The sequence below is a fragment of the Raphanus sativus genome, chromosome 3, assembly GCF_000801105.2.
Source record: "Raphanus sativus cultivar WK10039 chromosome 3, ASM80110v3, whole genome shotgun sequence".
Taxonomy (NCBI): Eukaryota; Viridiplantae; Streptophyta; class Magnoliopsida; order Brassicales; family Brassicaceae; genus Raphanus; species Raphanus sativus.
The window spans coordinates 9,602,594-9,623,636 of record NC_079513.1 but is presented as its reverse complement, the minus strand read 5'-3'; the positions used below and the strand labels follow the sequence as shown (position 1 = coordinate 9,623,636).

At 41.8% G+C, this 21,043-nt stretch overlaps 2 protein-coding genes across 2 annotated transcripts; one reads left to right on the top strand and one right to left on the bottom strand.

Annotated features, from left to right (window-relative positions):
* Positions 1 to 6,202: 6,202 nt before the first annotated feature.
* LOC108845172 (uncharacterized) lies at positions 6,203 to 7,075 on the bottom strand. Its single transcript, XM_018618427.1, has 2 exons — positions 6,601 to 7,075; positions 6,203 to 6,519 (listed from the first exon to the last, which is right to left on the bottom strand). The coding sequence occupies exons 1-2, from the start codon at positions 7,073 to 7,075 to the stop codon at positions 6,203 to 6,205; spliced, it is 792 nt and encodes a 263-aa protein (XP_018473929.1).
* Positions 7,076 to 18,524: 11,449 nt separating this feature from the next.
* On the top strand, positions 18,525 to 20,130 carry LOC108845171 (uncharacterized). The gene is made up of 2 exons (XM_057006289.1): positions 18,525 to 18,767; positions 18,820 to 20,130. Exons 1-2 carry the CDS (start codon positions 18,525 to 18,527, stop codon positions 20,128 to 20,130), a joined length of 1,554 nt encoding a protein of 517 aa, XP_056862269.1.
* Positions 20,131 to 21,043: the final 913 nt, after the last annotated feature.

The window sequence follows — 21,043 nt, the reverse complement described above, 5'->3', positions numbered from 1 at the left end:
CACCAGAGATCTTTACCTTCGTGGATTACTCTCAGAAAACTCTGGAGGCTTCATCAGGACCTGGAGGGTACATATTGGTAATGCTATCGTTCCCTGAATTTTCATGTCCTAGACATCAAGCTAAATTGGAACTCTTCCCTCTTACTTGGAAGAGCATTTATGGCTACAGTAGGAGCCATATGTGACATGAACACCAACAGGATGTGCTTGACTATGATAGATCCAGAGATTCACTACGACCCTGTCAAGCTTGCAAACCACCAGCCAAATCAGTGGTAAAGGAAGATGATACTGGTATCATAGCAGTTTGTCATTGTGAAGTCGAGTATGAGACAGAGTACTCGGGATCGATCGACACACTTTAACATCATCGATCGACACTTGCAAGTCAGAGGAGATCGACAACAAATATGATCATCGATCGACAGAGACCCACCAGATGATGAACTCGATCTACCAGATCATTGCTACCCGAATTTCGCCATCCCACCCAGCCGAAAGGAAGATGATTACTCAGTAAGGAGTTGGGCAGATAGCGGATTTCATGAGACTTTTGCAGTAGACATAGCCACCTCTTCCCACAGTGGAGACCACAGTGAAGAACATGATGCAGACTATTGGGAAGAGAGAGCTTGGGAAAATTACTTGGAGAATGACAGATTTGCAATTCGATTCCCCACAATCGATCGACATCAAACGCCCACCATCGATCGATTATCTACTTCATCCAGCAAAACGACATCGTCCATCGATCGACATCGCCAGTATCACATCGATCGATATTAACCCGGACGACTTGAAGGACAAAATCGGAATTTCACCGATTAGGGCAACACATGGGTATAAAAGGTTGACAACTCAAGCCACGAAAATTCAAAACTTTTCACCTTCTACCCAGCAGCTTCCAGCATTCAGAAACTCATCAATGGAGGACTGCAACAACATGAACAATCGATCCAACCGTGCAGCTAGACGTGCACCATCGATCGCCACCACCACATCACCATCGATCGACGCCTTCAACAGAGCTCAACCTCGATCTCATGAACCTTACGATATCAGGAACGTTTCACTAACACCTGATGAATTTGGAATTTTCAGGGACACAGATGGCTATGCAAGAGCAATGGATGGAAGAGTTCTGCACATAACCAGAGAAGACATAGCAGACATCCTCCAAGTTGCTAATGGACCAGAAAACCTGTTCACACAGCAACGTAGCCATCCAGACATCCTAGCTCACGTCCAGGACAACCACAACACCAACACAAGGGAGGATACAGTTCCTCAACACTTCGGTCAACCTAGGAATTCACCATCGATCGACATCGTTTCAACACCATCGATCGACGGCGGATATCCCGGATCGATCGACAGACCAAGAGTCAGATCGCCCGACAGACGATTGGAGTTTGGACGACGTGCCTTCAATACTGATGGATCCAGGAGATTCAAATGGGAAGCTAAGGATGAATATGGTGTCTACAGAGATGAGTTTGGCTATGCTAGAGGAGTTGATGGTGAGATCATCCATGTTACCAAGGAGCAAGTAAAGAGAATTCTGGATAGAGCATCCCTTTTTCACAGAGGTTGCTTACGCCTTCCAGTACACACACGCCCTTACCATGCATACATACCACCACCAGTACCCTACAGTAGAGAGGAGATAGATGATATGGTGACTGATGTATGGAGAGCTCAGGCACACCTTGAGGCAAACATGCACACATTGGTGGAAGACACTTTCCAGCCTTTGGATGTCAGTTACAAGGACTTCCAGAATGATATGGCTGAGATAAGAGTGGAGCTTGGAAACATATTGACCATGCTTGAGAAAGAGGCTACGCCACCAGTATCGACCGACAGAGTACCTGTACCATCGATCGACATCGGCAAGACTACATCCATGGACCGACCAGAATGTTCATCACCTAAGAGAGATGAATGGGAGGTTGCTTACATCAATACACGGATTGGAGACGTCTACAGCCCTCTCAACAACAATGTCGAATGGTTAAGCAAGAGGATCGATCTTCTACAGAAAGAGCTAGCATCAATTCGCAAGAAAGAACAAGCTAAGAATGCTACTTTTTCATCGATCGACACACAATCTTCACCGTCGATCGACACATGGATCGCAGAACTGGAAGATAGGATGAAAGCATACGAAGAGAAGCATGATCTTTTAAGTTCACCTATCATGCGATACCTGGATACACTGTCACGACAGCTGAACGAGCTACAAAGAGACATGAGCATAGTTCACGATCATCTTGGTCGTCTTGACAGAACCGCGACATCGATCGACAGGCCTAGACCAATATCGATCGACATCGAGCCACCACCAGCAAAGAGAGCATGCACCACAACAGAAGTTGATGAGATCAAACATAAGCTGTACGAAGCCATGAATTCTATGGAGGAGAGACTCATAGAACGAAGTGATGACATTGACAACACCCTCAACAAAAGAGTGACCAACCTCTATAGAGCTACTGGTCTATTGAAGAATGATATAAGCAATATGCAGAGAATTCTTGCATACCAAGGCCAACGCTCAGAATCGATCGACACAGATGATACTGAGTCGACCGACAGAGATCCCAGCGAAACGACCGACGCACAAGTTGTAGCATTGATCGATACAGAATCCTTGGCAGATCAAGATCAACAGATTCAAGACCAGCACGAAAAAGAACAACATGAAGAACTACCTGAGCATTCAAGATTTGATTTCTATCAGCATCAGGTAGACACGGAAGATTTTGTCAGAAGGTTGCAAGTCATCAAAGCAGATTTAGCAAAGATATATCCTACAAGGACATGCTCAGATGATGCCACAAGAAGCTTCACTGCTGCTGAGTCCAAAGATGAGGGAAATGTTTGCCCACCAGCAAACAACAACCCCCACTGCACCCCATGAGTCACTCACCTACCAAAGTCAAGCTAAATGACTATAACAAAGCGCTGAGTGGGAGGCAACTCACTATTAGGTTTTCTTTTATTTTTCTTTATTTTGTTTATTTTTCATTTCTACTTTTATTTTTCGGATTTATTTTGCAGTTTTTATTCTATCCAAGTAGAATGATGATTCCATCGACCGACATTCACCATTCATATCGCTCGACACCATATGACCATTACTAACGATCGACGTACACCACTACAAATCGAATCGACACCTTGTCGATCAGGTTTATTCATTATAACTTGTTATATTTATTAATTATGATTTATTTTATTTACCTCACCACCGGCTGTGTTACACTAGGACAGTGTAATTTAAGTCTGGGTAATTTAAGTCTGGGGGGGGGGAGTTTACTAATATGTGTTTTTTATTTTGGTTTTTATTTAAATTGTTTTTCAAAATTATTTTTCGCATAAGTATTAAATAGGAACATTGATATAGATTTATATTTGATTGTCTGACCACTCTTTAGCACCATTCTAGATTACTGATTGCAGATAGTACTAAAGATGCTAAAGTGGATCAACATGCCATCTATATTCACTAGCTAAGATTGTTGAAGGAACCAAAGCTGACCTCCAACACTAATACTGACTTATTTTCTTGTCTTGGGGCTTGGAAATCACAGGATCGGAATCCTCCTACAAGTCTGGAAGGTAAAAAGTCTGTGTGTTTCTGGTTCCCTTCCTTCTCTCTCTTCAGCGTCTCGAGATCTAAGTTTATGTAATAAAAGATTGAAATGATTTCTTGAGAGGCAGAGGGGTAGGAGTGTCTCTCACGACCCCAGTATTCTAAATCTCAAGGATGATCACACATTGTGGAAACGAGGGATATGTTGAGTACCGAACCCCATTATTCGCTACACTTTGCCAAAAATGTATGAGTTACAATGCAAATGTCAATAAGATGGACTAGATGACCTATTTGGCATCGAAACCTGTTCAAATTGAAACTAATAAGAGATTCAGAGAAAAGAGAAGAGGGGGGGAAAGGAACCATAGAAGACTACATGTGTGTTCAGATACTTGTTTGAGTTGAATCCATGTGTCCTTTGATCGATACTCCCAAGGTAAAGCCTGCACTTTTATTTTATGTTAAGAAATGAGGTTAGTAGAGGGGAATGTCATATGAGATTTGCTAAGTTGTTGACTAGATGAGTTTGGTTGCTAAGCTAGGATAAGACATAATGAACTTCTGTGATTAGAAAGTTTAGACATGAATTGCAAACCCATAAAGTGATGACTTTAATATTTTGAATCTTTGAGTTCCTGTTGTTTTCAAACTTTTTCCAAAGACTACTGTTTTTGCTTGAGGACAAGCGAAGGAGTAAGTCTGGGGGAGTTGATATACCATGGATTTTACCCGTTTTTAACCATGGTATACTAGTATTTTATTATATATTTAATCTGTTTTCTAGTCTGTTAGGTATGTTTTCAGGTTCAGGAGCATTTTGTGAGAAAGTGATGTTTTTGGAGCATTTTGGAGTACAAGAGATGATATACCCGAGTTGACCATATAAGACTAAGTCGGAAGTCAACATTGCGATTATAATCGATCGATACTCATCCAGAGTTGTCGATCGATGTAGCTGAGAAGATCCGCGTACTAGAAGATTATAATCGATCGATACACATCCAGTGTTGTCGATCGATATCGAGGACGAAATGGTTTTGCCGACTACTTGACCAAGACTTCACCAAATTACGATATTGCCCCTGACGAGTTTTTAACCTAATGGAAATGCTTAAATATTCCTGCTAAGTGTTTTTTGACGGCAACCTTCGAAAGAAGCAAGCTTTTGACAACCCTCAAGAGAAAAGCAGAGAGTGTGAGAGAGAGACTAGAGTTTTATTTGTTTTGAGAGATTGGAGAGATTTCTCATCTCCTTTTTTATTTCTACTTTATTCTATCTATGCAATTCTTTCATCTACCTATTGTTATGAATTGCTTAGCTATGTCTGAGTAGTCTACTTGTTAGATCTAGGGTTCAAATAGGTTTGTGAGATTAGCCCCAAACTATAATTGCTAAGTTGTGATACTCATCAAATGTATTGCACCCTATGCTTGTTTTAGATTAGCTAACTAGAACATAGATCACTAGGATCTTTGATTATCTTGAATTATCCATTTGAACTTGCATGTCTCCCGTTGAGAAGAGTGACAGCTCGTCCTCGAGACCTTGTGTTCATATTCGGCTCGCGCCTAGGCAGATCTATAAGCCGTCGATCGATACCCCGACAGGTGAATCGATCGGCGCTGCGAAAGGTGTATCGGTCGATATCTCAAAAGGATATCGATCGACTCTTTTTCTGTGTCATCATGCGAAAGGTGTGGCCAGAGATCTAGATAATTTAACCAGTGATACTTCACTTGAGTTAAGCGGCTGAGATCTATAGTATCATGCAAGCAACTTATTAAAGCATTTATAGAGATTATAATCTCCATTCTTGAATAGAAACCCTATGTCTAGCACTCTTTATCACATTTAAACAAATTATCATATTGTTAGTTAGAGCAACTACCTTGCTCATTTTAGGAATTGTTACTTTTATTTCCATCATATAAACCAACCGTACCTAGGATTTATTAGTAGATTTTATTTAATTGGTTCCCTAGCTCCTCGTGATTCGATCCCTAAGTACTACAGTTGTACCTCTTATTTGAGAGAGTAAGCTATACTGGGTGATTTGAGCACTATCAGTATCCTGACGTGAGATCGATCTTGGAGAACCAAGTGGCTCCCCCTAACTGATCCACAAGCTCGTCTATGCGGGGAAGGGGGTACTTGTTTTTAACGGTCACCTTGTTTAATCCCTGGTAGTCTATGCAGAGGCGCATACTCCTGTCCTTTTTCTTTACGAACAGAACCGGAGCACCTTCACGGTGAGCTACTTTGTCTTATGAATCTCTTCTCTACTAGGTCTTCCAATTGTTTCTTAAGTTCCGCCATTTCTGCCGGTGCCAATCGGTAGGGCGCCTTGGACACTGGGGCGGTCTCGGGTTCAAGTTCAATCGTGAAAGCATTATTCCGGTGTGGGGGAGGTCCGCGTAAGGGTTCAAACACATCTGTATATTCCGCTGCTACGGGAATACCTTCCAACTCCGGCGCCTCCGTCCCCCCCACCATATCTATGGTGGCTAGAAAAGCTTCACTCCCTTTTCTAATTGCTTCTTCGACACTCCGGCCCAAGTCTTCATTCCCCGGTATACGATACTCCTTCCATCTAGTAGAATTCAAACACACGCCTTGGCACAATCAACTACAGCTCTTTGACGAGCCAACCAGTCCATTCCCAATATCACTTCGTAACGGCCGAGCTCCAACTCCATCAGGTCCGCGGGTAGGTTTATGCCTGCGAGGACCACCGGCACTTCCCCGTACTTTCCTTTAGTCGTCATCTTTTCTTTCCCCGCAGTTCCAACCCCCACGACTTGAGTGTTGTAGCTCCCCGAAAAAGTCCACTCCCGAGTAAAGTCGGGGCTTACAAAACTATGGGTTGCTCCGGTGTCGAAGAGAGTGAACGCCGCCACTCCCCCGACCGCGACGGATCCTACATGATACTAACGCTAAGCTATGCAACCAAAAATCTAATTTCACTTAAGTGCAAAGGACATTTGAAGATAGAGCATACCCGCAATCGGTTCGGGACCCTCGAGGGCCTCTGCCACGTAAGCGCGTGGTCTTCCAGCTGGTTCCCTCTGCTGTTGAGGTGGTGCTCCTTTTGCGTTCCCTCCTAGCTGCACTCTGCAGTCTCGGGCTATGTGTCCTTCCTGGTTGCAACGGTAACATCGGATTCTACTCGGTCGCACTTGTCTTTCATTCTGGCAGTCTCGGTAGACATGCCCGGGTTGCCCGCAATTATAGAACACGCCCACCCGGCACTCTCCGGAGTGGTTCCGATCGCACCTCCGACACTGAGGCCTTGCCGGAGCGACCTGTCCAGACGGCGCTGTGTCCCGGGTCTGTTTGACTCCCAGGTTCTGGGAGGCCTGGTTCTGCTTCCATTCTTCCTCTAACCCTGCTTCCTGCTCAGCAGCCTTCTTGATTAGCTCGTGAACGTTGCGGTAGTCTCGCACATTGCAACTATTCATTAACTCAATCCTCATCCCTTTGAGGAACCGTCGGACCAACTCTCGGTTGCTCAGGTAGTGCCCTGCAAACCTCCTGAGTCTGTGAAACTCATTTCCGTACTCTCTTACATTCCTCGAGCCCTAACGAATATCCTGGAACTTGCTTTCCATTTGGTCTATGGCCTCCAAAGGAAAGTACTTCCCGTTAAACTCCTCTAAAAAGTCATCATACGTTAGGCGGATCCCATTTGAGCTGTCGACTACCCCCTCCCACCAGACTAGGGCATCATCCTTGAGATGGTGAACTGCCAGATCTCTGCGAAACTCTGGCGGGCATCAGGCAGAAAGGAAGTTCCTCTCAAGCTGTCTCCTCCAATTATCAGCAACAATGGCATTTGCCTTACCGCGGAACAACTCCATCTGCATATTTCTCATATGCCTCATCATATCCCAATACGTGGTCCTTGGGCAGGTACCATTGCAGGGGCTGCCGGTGGCGGTGGTGGAGGCGGTAGCGGGTTCGGGTCCACGACTGGCGGTATCGGAATGGCCCCGACTTCAGCTGCGGCTGCACCGTTGGGGAGCTGTCCCCCGTAGGCTTCCTGGTACCTTCGCAGTTCCTCCAGGATCGCTGCGTTCACAACGTTAGGCCCCACCGCGGGATTCCCATTCACCGGCGCTCCCGCATTCTGGCTTTCGGCTTCACTGGAGGCTTGGGACACGGAGCGGGCGGCCCATCTTGCTGCTCGCTGGGCTGTTCCCGCTGCTGGTGCGGCTCTCGTGTTCTTAGGAGGCATCCTGTGACAAACGAAGCGGGTATTAGATCAAGCTTGATCAAACCGGTCTATTTACTAGGGAGCATGGAGTTTCGGTCCGAGTGGTGCTCCTACTTTCATTACTTAAACTGTCGAAACCCTTTTGAAAATGTTTAAAAACATTTAAAACCCGAATATAAAAGACTATTCTCATACCCGCACGGGACAGCACCGGCGGGTTTAACCCCCGCTCTGATACCAATTGTAACATCCCTATCCCGGGGTCCTTTATAAAAATACTCAGACTTTCCATAAATCGTTCAAAAACCCCTTTATTGAAACTCAAGATCGTCTTACATAAAACCGAACTCAACACAAAAATAGATTATTCAATAACATAAGTAAAGCTCGAATGGAAAATGGTTCTGAAAGCAAATGAAACTTGAAAACAACTGGCACCATACAGACTCCTACTCCTACTCTCTCCCAGCCATACCTGATTAGAAGGAGGGGTGAGTACAGAATACTCAGTGAGGACAGGCTCTAGGAACCCACGAACTCACTCAAGCCCAATAACAGTCAACACAGTCATAAGTTATTAAGATCCAATCACATAAAAGAACAAACTGACTCCAATCAACCTAGATGTAGGACCTATGGCCGTTTACGGATGTCCCTACGTGTTCCAGCCTATCCTGGGCGGCGCCTCTTTCGAGCATCCGTACCCGCCCAACTTCCTAGAGGCTATCCGGATTGTAGCATGTTGGCCCACTGGCTCTGTCTGTCCCCTGGCCATTCATAGCCTTGCATAGCCAGTACTCGGCTAGACTCGATCCTAAGGCGCCTCTACACTTACTTGCTTATTTATATCCCGCCCTCGCGCGGTACCTTTCACATCACATCACATCACACCCTTGACCCTAGACGCCCACCCGTTCTCGGTGGTCCAATCAGGACTACAAACAAGTTTCATTGACAACTACTCTTACAAAAGCTCACACTTATACTTCACTTCTCATCTTAATCATCATCTTTCACTTTCTCATTTCACTTAGCACTTTACACTTAGCCTCAACTTATCATCACCCTAGACACTTCCAGTTCAGTTTATCGTCGTCCTAGTAGGATTAGGACTCCATCAATCACACATATCACACAACACATTAGAATCATAGATCTATCACAAGGCACATCATCCATACACATAAGGTCTAGATCTGATCACAAAAGACTATATCTACAGTTACTCAACAAGAGATAAGTTCACATCCAAATCCTCACCTTAGTTTCTTGGAGCGATAGATCTGGATCTAGGAAATGGAAAAGAGATGGTCACCTCTCTGGATCTGATCCATAAAAATTCACAAGAGGGAAGATGGGGTTTAGGTTCAGATTTTGTCATACCCAATGACTTTGAAGGTTAGAGATCTAGATTACCTTAAAGTTCAGATCTAAGAAGAGTTATAAATACTTAGAAATATATAAAATAGTTATAAATACATGTTTAAAAATAGCTAAACGATACTCAAAATATTTAAAATATCTATTGATTTTTATCCAAATATTTAAGTTAAACCAATTTTTATTTTAAGTTTAAGTAATTTGGCATATATTTTTTAAATTTATATCTAGTATTATTTTTATTTTGAGAAATTTAAAATATATATGAACTTCAATCTTTTTTAAAAATTAAATAGGTTATCTGAACCTAAACTCAAATCAAACATGCAAAAGATCGAAACAAACCCGTAAAGATCCAAATCAAACATAATCTAATCGAACCAAATTGTAGGTAATCAAATGTAGAAAAAGTTATTGGTAACAAAATATGTGTTATTTATAATCTTAAATACAATATATTTTTTAAAAGATACTCACTCTTCGGAGAGCGCAGTATGTATTATTCGTGATATGTTCATTGGAGATAAAAGAAACAGCGTTTCAAAAAAAAAAAGATAAAAGAAACAGAACCTGAAACCTTTATTTATTTATTTTGCATGTTGTGCGCCGGTCGGCACTAACGAAATAAATGTGAGAGGAAAGAATGGACGTGGCACAAAAAAGGCTGCCACATAAAGACAAAGACGGACTCTGACCGGTCCATAACCATGCTACCTATTAGCCTTATTACCTGAGCGGTCCATAAGACCATAACCATGCCACTATACCTATTACACTTATGACTCTTAGAGGTTAAGCCCTACATAGTTACTTCTTGACTCTCTTTCTGTAGCTCTCCATTTCGTAAGTACTCTTCTTTAAATTTAATTCTTACTTGTCTACATATTTTTTTCTATATCTTTGTACTAATTCTTAATCACTGTGTACTGATCTCTAAAGAAAAGAGAGATTGTTTTTTATCAACTACCCCATTGATGCAAGCTCAAATTATCCTAGAGCCAAACTCTCTCCACTATAAGATCAGATGTAATATATAAAGATCGAATTCACATAAAGCTTAGACACACAATAGACTATGAAAAATCAAGGTTAAGCTAGATGATAAAAATAAAAGCAGTAAATAAAACAGTAAACAAGTAAATAGTCGGTTACAAGATATATGGGAAAGAATCTATGAAGATGTATAGTTAAGACGATGATGTAGCAGAGCAGAAGTAGTTCATGAAGTGCGACATAAACTACAACTTGAGACACATGAATTATGAGATGCACGTGTCAAAGTAGATGCATTAAAGGAAGATTTAATGAATAGTCAAATAAAAGGAAGTCTTGAAGAAGAAGCAATCGATCTGAAGAGAAAAGGAAGATTGGTCTATTCGCTGAAGTACAAGAAAATGGAAAGCTTCCATTAGATAAATCTTTAGGTCTATAGGGTTTCCTCTAAAGAGATATAAAGAGGATCTTGGCACTGTGTTGCCGGTTAACACACAGAGAGAGTTTTTAGTAATATAGAGTTTTGTACATCCGGAGAAGGAGAAGCAAAGCATCTAGGGGTTAGGAGCTTAAGTGGTTCAGAGACTGTCATAGGTCTTTGAAGGAGTAAGACTAGTCAACAAGTCAAGGTTTGTCTTGAGCTTGTGTGATATATTGCTTTTAGAAAGAACTTGTATGTGCTTTTAAAAGAATAAATCTAGTCGTATTTCTTGGAAATAATTACCCCTGTACTACTGTATGTTCTAGATCGTATAGCTTAATTATCTTACATTAACAGTTGGTATCAGAGCGGGTATCTGTACTTTGTTTTTTTTTAAAAGGTAGGTCCTGCGGAGTAAGATGGACAGCTATCGCGAATTGGTGATAAACTCAAAGTGATCCTAGAAGTAGGAAACTATGGGTTTTGGAAGGCGCGTATGGAAACTACAATCAAGGGTATTGACCCACTGGCATGGAAGGCTGTGGAATCTGGGTGGACTTCACCTGTGCAAGAGGTGATGATGGAAAGATGTTCCTATGATGGAAGAGCTCTAGTCTGAAGATGAGAACAAGATGGTAAAGTTCAATGCTAGAGCGCTAATCGTCATACACTGCAGCGTGGCGAGGAAACAATTTGAACTAATTCAAGGGTGTGAAGCAGCCAAGGATGCATGGGATATTCTGCAGAGGCACTTTGAAGGGACACTGAAGGTCCAAAGTTTAAGGAAAGATATGCTTGCTACCAGATTTGAAGAGTTAAAAATGGAAGAGAATGAATCTATTGGAAACTTCAGCTCCAAGCTCATCTCACTGGCCCAAGAATCACTGGCCCAAGAAGCACTTACCCTTGGGAAGAAGTACAAGGAGAAAAAACTTGTGAAGGAGTTCCTAAGGTACTTGCCGGCTAAGTTCATGGCATAAAAGGCAGCTATGAGTGTCTCCTTGAACACCGACGAAATGACATTCGATGAAGTAATCGGGATGCTTCAAGCACATGAGATGGAAGTTTCTGGTGGGAAGAAGGAGAAAGGAATTGCTCTTGCATCAGTTGAGAAGGATCAGACTGAAGATAATGACCCAGTAAGTCTCTTGGTCATAAGGTTTGACAGAGCTCTACGAAAGGTTTAGCATGGGCAGAAGAAGTTTGTTCCAGGAAGGAAGACATTTGAGTCAGATAAGAATCTCAAGAAGAATGACTCTAAGTGCTACGAGTGCAAAGGTTATGGTCACTTCTGAACTGAGTGTCCTACAGTGAAGAGAAGAGAGTTTTAGTGTCATGGGTGCAAGGGATATGGACATACTCAAGTTGAATGTGAGTCTGATAGAAGGAGAAAACATGAGAAATCCATGATAGGAATCAACGACAGCGACTCAGACAACGAGAGTGATGAAGAACTAAACAACTTTGTGGCATTTCTTCGAATAGTAGAATGTGACTCAGGATCCGAAAAGTGATGTTGAACACGAGGACGAGCTCAACGAAATCTACAAGGAAGTTCGTGAAACCCTAGTGAAACTGGGAATGTATATTCTCTTGCTAGCCAAAGAAAAAGTGAGACTTGAAGCTGAACTACAACTTCTAAGGGATGAACTCAGCAGGGAAGCAGAGTTACCAAAGGAAAGCGTGAATCTGATCAAAAAGAAGTTGATTCTCGCCAAACAAGCTAATGAAATTAGAGAAGAAGTAATTGTTGAAAGAAAGAGAACTGCTGAGCTTCAAGCTGAATTGGATCAATCATATCAGAAGATTAAGATGCTCACTAGAACTAAGCAACTTGACAAGATTCTGAGCAGTGGCAGAACAGAGAACTCTTCCATGGGACTTGGCTATACTGGAAGGCATAATGGCTCAACGGGTACAACACACTTTGTGTCTGGAGGATTTTGACATGCTGAAGAAGTTAAGACACAAAGTGCCCCAACACAAGTCACGGGATGTTTCTTTTGTGGAAAGTTTGGTCACTACAAGAAGTATTTCTAAAAGTATCTTGAAAGGGTCAAGCAAGTGTGGAGAAAACACAAGTTTTGGAGAATTGGTAAAACGTCTCAAGGATGGATGAAGAAAACTTATTTGTACCCTAAGGCAGTGGCTGAGACAAAAAGTAACTTTCGATGTAACATGGCGCGAGTCTCGAGTGATTCAGAATCAGATGAACCATGGTATTTCGACAGTGGTTGTCAACATGTATCGATGAAACGCTGAGTATCTGGACAAGGCTATGGAGTTATTCAAGGCAAAGGTACAACATGTATCTCAGAAGTGCCTAGGTTGGTCAACGTTTACTTTGTTACAGGAGTAAAAGCAAACTTAATAAGTGTGAGCCAGCTGTGTGATGATGGACTTACGGTGGTCTTCTCAGCAATTGACTGTCATGATATAAATCTGTATGGGGTAACAGTGCTGCAAGGAATCAGATCCGGCAACAACTGCTACATGTGAGAAAAGAAAGATAAATGTCTATCAGCTCAGGGCAATGTTGATCTATGGCATCAACGATTGGGGCATATGAATTTCAGGAACATGAAAAACTTAGTTCACAAAGATATTGTTCGTGGAGTGCCTAAACTCAAGATCGGTGACAAGATGGTGTGCGGTGCATGTAATGAAGGGAAACAAGTAAAAATACAACACATGAAGGTACCAGATGTCCAAACAACCACACCATTGAATTTAGTACACATAGATCTCATGGGCCATATGCAAACATAAAGTATTGGAGGAAAGAGATATGTTTTTCTGCTTGTAGACGACTACACCAGATTCACGTGGCTACGATTCATCAGGAAAAAGTCCAAGGCTACTGAAAGTTTCAGGATCTGGGCTTTTCAACTCATAAATGAAAAAGAGGGATCAAGAAGATACGCAGTGATCATGACGGTGAGTTCGAGAATGAAGTCATGACTAAATTCCTTGAATCAAAAGGAATAGTTCATCAATTTGCAGCACTAAGGACAACTCAACAGAATGGAGTTGTTGAAAGAAAGAATAGGACTCTACATGAATGGGAAGGACAATGCTTCATGGTAACAAGATAGCCAAAATGTTCTGGGCTGAGGCACTCAACACGGCTTGCTACACAATCAACCGTGTATATGTCAGAAAAGGGACCACGAAAACTCCCTATGAAATGTGGACTGGCAAAACTCTTAATATTGGGTATTTTCATGTTTTTGGTTGCATGTACTACATATTAAACGACAAGGATTACCTCGGAAAATTTGATCCAAGAAGCGATGAAGGGTTCTTCCTGGGTTACGCACAATCTAGCTCAGCATACAGAGTCTACAACAAGCGGCCAGAGATAATCATGGAATCAGTTAACGTTGTGTTCGACGATCTGTCTGTGGTAGTAGGAGATGATTCTGAATCTGATGAAGAGAATGAGAATGCATCAACTGGAGTGATACACTAAAAATGAATCCTTGCTACTGCCAAGTTAACAGTTGCAATTGTAGTATTTGAGATTCAAATCCAGAGGACTAGTCTACACTCTAGTTCTATGAGTTCCGAAATCAAGCTAAGAAGAAGATAATAAATTGGCTTGAAAGTGATGATAGTTAACAAGCAAATAAACACGAGATTGATTCAATTAAACAAGAGGTAGCCTAGGGTATTTCATTGGGTGTCGAATTGGAGCCAAACAATTATTCAAGCGCGATGAAGTGCTTTCTAGAACTCGGATCACTCAGCTGGAACACTCCATTGTCGTGGCAGTGATCGCTTTGCAGATCGATCTCACCACCTAACTGTCGTTGGGATGAGGATCGATTGCAAGCTTTAGAGAACAGGTCCGATCAGTTCACTCCACCCTAATATCTATTTTCGCTGATTAGGGATACTAAGCTCATTCAATACATGTCAAGTTATCTCCTAAGCGGTTAACTAGGTGATGAACTAGTGATCTAACATCAAGTGATCAGGTTAATGAAAGCAGTAAGAACAGTATGAATGAAGAACAGTTTAGAATCGCTTATCTATGTTTAGCTCAAGTCTCAACACCCTAAAAACCCTAGGCGAGCAAGGCTACTACTCGATCATGATGCAGAGAATCAAAGACATAAATCCTGAATAAAATTGCATAAGAACAGAGTAGAAAACAATAGGGTTCAGATGATCTTCTCTATGAGAGGATGGATTCTTCTCCCTTACAAGTTGCAGATCGCAAATTCAGGGTTCTCTTGTAAAAACTAGCATAAGAAAATAATAAAATGATAGATGGCATTTTATATGGAGGCGCCAATCAGAAGAAAAGAGATTAGGGCAACAGGGCTTTAATTCCCGAAATAGGAGTTTCCATATTCGTCGGGACAATCTCCGGATCACTCTGTCTGCTTGTTTCGCTTGGGAGAGAACAGTCTCGGGACTGTTCTACTTGAGTGTTCTCCGCAGGATTGCTCCAAAAGGACATCTTTTAATCATGCACCTTCTCTTCTCTCTTCTACTAACTCCAGTCCTGTAAAAGTCAAAAAGGACTAGACTGACACGAATTAGTGACTTGAAACAAATAAAAACATATATACAATGATGTGAAAAACACCATATATCAATTCCTCCAGACTTAGATCCTTGTTTGTCCTCGAACAAGACAAGTACCAAGAACAGGGAGAAAGGTTTGAAAGCGTGGGAACTCGCTTATTCTCAGCAACCATACTCTTACCACAAATCTCTGAACCATACAAGCTGTAGATTATGACCGCACACACTTACTGAGAACCCCCTGATCGTTGTTCAAAGATCGGCTCCTTACTCTACATCTCAACCTGAAAAGGGAACACTTTCGAGACAAAACTCCTTATGTTCAATTAAGATCAGCGTGAGCTTCTTGTCACATGCTCTACTCAGAGAGAATGGGCTAGGTATAGAACATGCTAACTTTTATGGTGGATTTCAAGAGTGTTTAGGGTTTACCAAGAGCGGATGCAGGATATCGCACAAAATGGTCGTGAGAGGACGGCTCCATTGAGGTCCACAGCCCTTACTCATCTCTGCTGATCGGACTGCTCTCTGATAGATCAATCATAGAGCTGCTCTGCGCGATTCATCTTCCCATTCAGAACACTTCACTGAAACCACCATCACTTTCTCAACTTCCCCAGTGGCATGCATCATGGATTCTTCCCCTTCTCGTCACCAGTAAATCAAAGCAAAAACAAAAACTTTTTCTTTTCTTTTTATTTATTTATTTATTTTTTAATATATAATGAAATACAAAATGCTGGGGTGACGAGTAAGGAGGTAACAAGTGATGTATATGATGCCACTGGTGATTCATGCTGGTTCGTTCTAGCCACTTACTTCTTTCGTTGTTCTCTTGTGTATCGGAACAGGCACTCTGGTTGTTCTCTTGTCTGCACTGATTGTTCCGTCTTCCACTGTGTGAGCATTGATGAGTAAAAACTGCGTCGATCCTTTCCTCTCCGACCTTTTTGCGCATATCTGCACATAAAATACTAGAAAAGCAAATGCATGAAGGTGGAATAAAATGTCAGGGTTCAAGGTGAGAACTAGCTAAAGATGAGCTAGCCACTCAGGAACAGCAAGAGGGATAAAATCGGATAAGAAATCCTGAGTGTAGTTCTCATTCTACCCTGATCTAGTGCCCATGACAAGAAGAATTAAAGTCCAGATTAGGTTCAGATAAAGTGGAGTTAAGTCTGCCCAGTGTAACATGATCGGTATAGAACTTCTGGAGTGTCAAATGAGATAAGTCAGGGTGTTCCAGGTCCATGTGTGGGTCTTTCATCACTGCTAAGGTCACTGAATAAGAAGGTTAAAGCACGTGGTGGTTAAAGAGCATCACAAAATAAGGTCCTGAATCCCACAATAGTTTTGACTGACTCGATCCTAAAAACAATAAGAAGGTTAAAGCAGAAGGTTTTAGGAATGGCTTGCATACTTAACTTCAAAGTCTATCAGATGGATGTGAAAAGTGCATTCCTAAATGGTATACTTCAGGAGGAAGTATATGTTGAACAACCAAAGGTTTTTGAGGATTCAACGCTCAAAACTATGTCTATCGTTTGAAAAAAAGCCATGTATGGCTTGAAGCAGGCACCTCGCGCATGGTATGAAAAACTCACTGAATTTCTGTTTGAAGCAGAATACATTAGAGGAAGTGTAGACAAGACATTGTTTTTTAAAGAGGTGGAGAGGAATATTATCATTGTCCAAATCTATGTGGATGATATTATCTTTGGAGAAACATCTCAGAAGATGGTTGATGAGTCTGTTCAGAATATGACTCAAGAGTTTGAAATGAGCATGTGTGGCGAATTGAAATATTTCTTGGACTTCAAATCTCTCAGTCAGATAAGGGAGTTTTCATCTCCTAGAGCTCATATGCTCACAGTTTGGTGAAACACTTTGGTCTGGAGAACTGCAAAGTATCTAAGACACCAATGAGTACTTCATTAAAGCTTGCACGAGATGAAGCTGGAGAAGATGTTGATACTAAACTCTACTGAGGGATGATTGGTAGTCTGTTTTATTTGACTACTAGTCGACCAGATCTCTTATTCAGTGTTGGTGTATGTGCCAGATTTCAAGCCAAACCTAAGGTGTCACATCTGAATGCAGTAAAGCGAATCATCAAGTACGTAAAAGGAACTGAAAGCTTGGGAGTATACTACTCAAAGAATTCTAACAAGAATTTGGTGGGATACTGTGATGCTGATTGGGCAGGATGTGCTGATGATAAGAAAAGCACAAGTGGAGGATGTTTCTTTCTTGGAAACAATCTCATTTCCTGGTTGAGCAAAAAACAAAACTCTGTATCACTTTCTACGGCATAGGCTGAATACATTGCCATGGGTAGCTGCTGCTCACAACTTCTCTGGATGAAACAGATGTCGGCTGATTATGGAATGCGCTTAGGTCTCTTTCTAATGTATTGTGACAACAAAAGTGCAATTGATATCTCAAAGAATCCGGTCCAACACTCAAGGACGAAACACATTGACATCAGACACCACTTCATTAGAGAATTAGTTGAAGACAATCAGGTAGTAATCGAACATGTAGTTAATGACTTGCAGTTGGCTGATATATTCTCTAAATCTCTTGAATTTAATCGCGCTTTATCGCACTAAGAAATGAAATTGGTGTGTGTAACCTTGATTGTTGAGTCAAGTTGTGCAGAGATTAGTACATATAATTCATATTATGTTTGGAACCTGAGAACGCTGTGGAAAAGAGATGTTTGGTGTGCCGTCAATACTGTAAAGGTACAGGTTTTACGTCAATTTGTGCCCTCCCCCCCTCTAAAAAAAGAGCCAATAATGTTTCAGAATGATGCTCATTCAAAGAAAGAAATAAAATATAAGATGGGAAACAACATGGGTTTCACAGTGCTTGAATAAAGGTTGAAAACCAGCAGTATTGATGAAGGCATGACAATGTGAAAGTTAGCCATAAAAGACAATCGGGTGCACCAGAGTGTGGAATCTACAAGAGTTATATGTGCAACCTGAATCCAGCGCTGAGTCATCTCATGTAGTACATCACGTAAATGGTAAATGAACTAAATCAACACTTTTTTAATCTTAATCAGCCAATTGTGAGTTGTAATTCGTGTTATATTACTATCCTGAAAATCTAATGATACAATATTAATTCACGAATGTGCCTAATGCAGATTTGTTTGGATGAGAGAAATTAAAAGGTTGTCGGTATACAAAGGAGATGATTAAAAAGACAGGGACTTGAAGTGCAATTTCAGAACAATTGATTCGGTTTCTCCCGTTAAGGGAAGTAGTGGGTCACAAACCCTAAAAAGACTCCATCGTGCTTTAAGAAGATCAAAATCTCAGTCCCTCTCGGCCTCTCTCTCTATCAAGCAAATAAATCAACTTCGACAATGGGAAAAACAAAGAGCACAGCTCAGCAAGGTCAACCCTCCGAAATCAAGAAGCATGCAGAACCTGAACTTAGTCGAAGGTCACTCTCTGATGGCGAACCTGAACCGACTCCACCGAGGAATAATCAACCGGTGTCATCATTTCGTTTGGAGGTTACTGAAGAACTTGAATCCTTCAATACGGCTCATGAAAAGGCTCCATCGGAGGAAAGTGATGAACACCAAGGAACATCTGCTCCTGAGGTAGATCCATCTACAAAAGATGCAGTGGCACCAGATGTCTTAGGAATGGCAGATCCGAACCCTCAGAAGGATTCCTTCAAATGTTGCATTGCCCAATGTTCCGATCCGAGACGGAGGTCCTGGTGACAAAGATGAGTCCCCTCTACCTCTTGTGCTAGTAGACGAGGAGAAGAATCTGAGTGAAGCTGAGTCTGAATCAGCTAAGAAAATGGAGGAAGAGAACAAAGATGAAGAAGTTGTGTCTTTGTGGTCTGAATCTGAGGATGCTTCAGTTAAGAAAGGAAGAAAGAAGCTTGTTCTGAAGCGACTAGGGTTGCATTCTTCGAAACAGCAAAAGACAGGTGAGGCAAATACACCAACTCAATCGCATATTCTTTCAGCGGAAGATGCAGCCAAGTCTCCATTTTTGGCTAAGGAAGCAGTTGTCTCAGCTCGTGTACAATCAAAGAATGCTAGTGAACAGAGTGTTGAGGTCATTCCTTGTCCTCTCAAGAAGAGGTATGATCAGTTTCTGAAACGTAAGGTTATTGCTAAACGACTGGTGGATAAGAAGGAAATTGATCAGTGGGGCTATCTAGCTGTAATCAGAAAGGGTTCAATGGAATCGACTGTCTCCTCTCTTGGTGTATATGTTGAGCAAGTGGTGGCAGAGTTTTATGCTGGTCTGCCTAACACAAGGACTGAAGCAGATAATGAGGAAGTGGCTGTCACAGTTCAAGGACACTTGTACAAGTTCTCGTCTTCTGTCATCAATGGGGCTTTGGATTTGGATCCACTCACAGAGGAAAATGAGGAAGCAGAAATGACCTTGGATGAAGCATCTGCAACGAAGTTGGTGTCGTTTCTTACTGATAACACTAGGAAGGAGTGGGATAGCCTTACTACAGCTGATCTCACACCGTGTTTTGGAGCTCTCATGATCATTGCTGCTCATAACTGGATTCCATCTACGCACAAGACTCATGTGTCTCTTGACAGAGCAAGATTGATCTACAAAATGGCTCATGGAGTTCGTGTAGACATGGGGAAGATGATATTCAAGCAGATCATCAATCTTGGTGTCATTCACCGAAATGACTCTCGCTGGCTGATCTTCCCTCGATTGATCATGGGACTTCTTCAAGAGAAGTATCCAGTTCCATCTCACACCGGTGACAAGATTGATCGTCCTATTGCTTACAAGAAGGATAAACGGGTGGGAGAAATCTATGAGCAGCGTAAGGCTAAAGTAAAGGTACATGTCAGAGCTGATCCAAAAATAATTTCTGCTAAGACAACGCGTCTTCCATCTCCCGCTCCACCGGCTTCTACACCTAGTTCCAGAACTGGACCATCCAGAGTCTCTGTCTACGAGCTTGGATAAGTTGCGATTCCTTAGGGAGCGCTCTCAAAGGTTGATCTGCAAGTAGATCTGCAGAACACGACTCGGGCTCTTCAAGCACTGGCTGAGATAGTTTAGGATCTTCAATGCGCGGTGGCAGGTTAGTATTGTTCCCTCTCGATGTATTTTTCTGCTTTGCGTTGTGTTTTTAATCCGTGTGCTCACAATAAGGGGGAGAAGATGAGGAATGAGATGAAGAAGACCTAAGTTTGTTGGGGAGCAATGTTTATTTTGTGCTTATGTTATTCCGATTGCACCACTTCTTGCAATCCTTTGTTATCCTCGTTTTCAGACAATCTAAGTTTGTGGGGGAGCATTTGTGTGTGCTATCTTTTTGATACTATGTATTAAAATGCTTGAACCCGTATTTAGGATAATATAAGTATGTTTCTCATTACCTTGTTTTGGTCGGAATAATTCCTTGTGCAAAAATATTGTTCTTGTGGTTCTTGCTCTTGTCTTCTATCGCAGGTACTTGTGAGACGACGAATTAAAAAGGGGGAGATTGAAGATGTATAGTCAAGACGACGATGTAGCAGAGCATAAGTATTTCATGAAGTGCGACATGAACTACGACATGATACACACGAATCATGAGATGCATGTGTCAAGGCAGATGCATTAAAGGAATATTTAATGAAGAGTCAAAAAAGGAAGTCTTGAAGAAGAAGCAATCGATCTCAAGAGAAAAAAAAAGATTGGCTTATTCATTGAAGTACAAGAAATGGAAAGTTTCCATTAGATAGAGCTTTAGGTCTAGGGTTTCCTCTAAAGAGATATAAAGAGGATCTTGGCACTGTGTTGCCGGTTAACACACAGAAAGAGCTTTTAGGAATAGAGAGTTTTGTACGTTCGGAGAAGGAGAAGCAAAGCATCTAGGGGTTAGGAGCTTAAG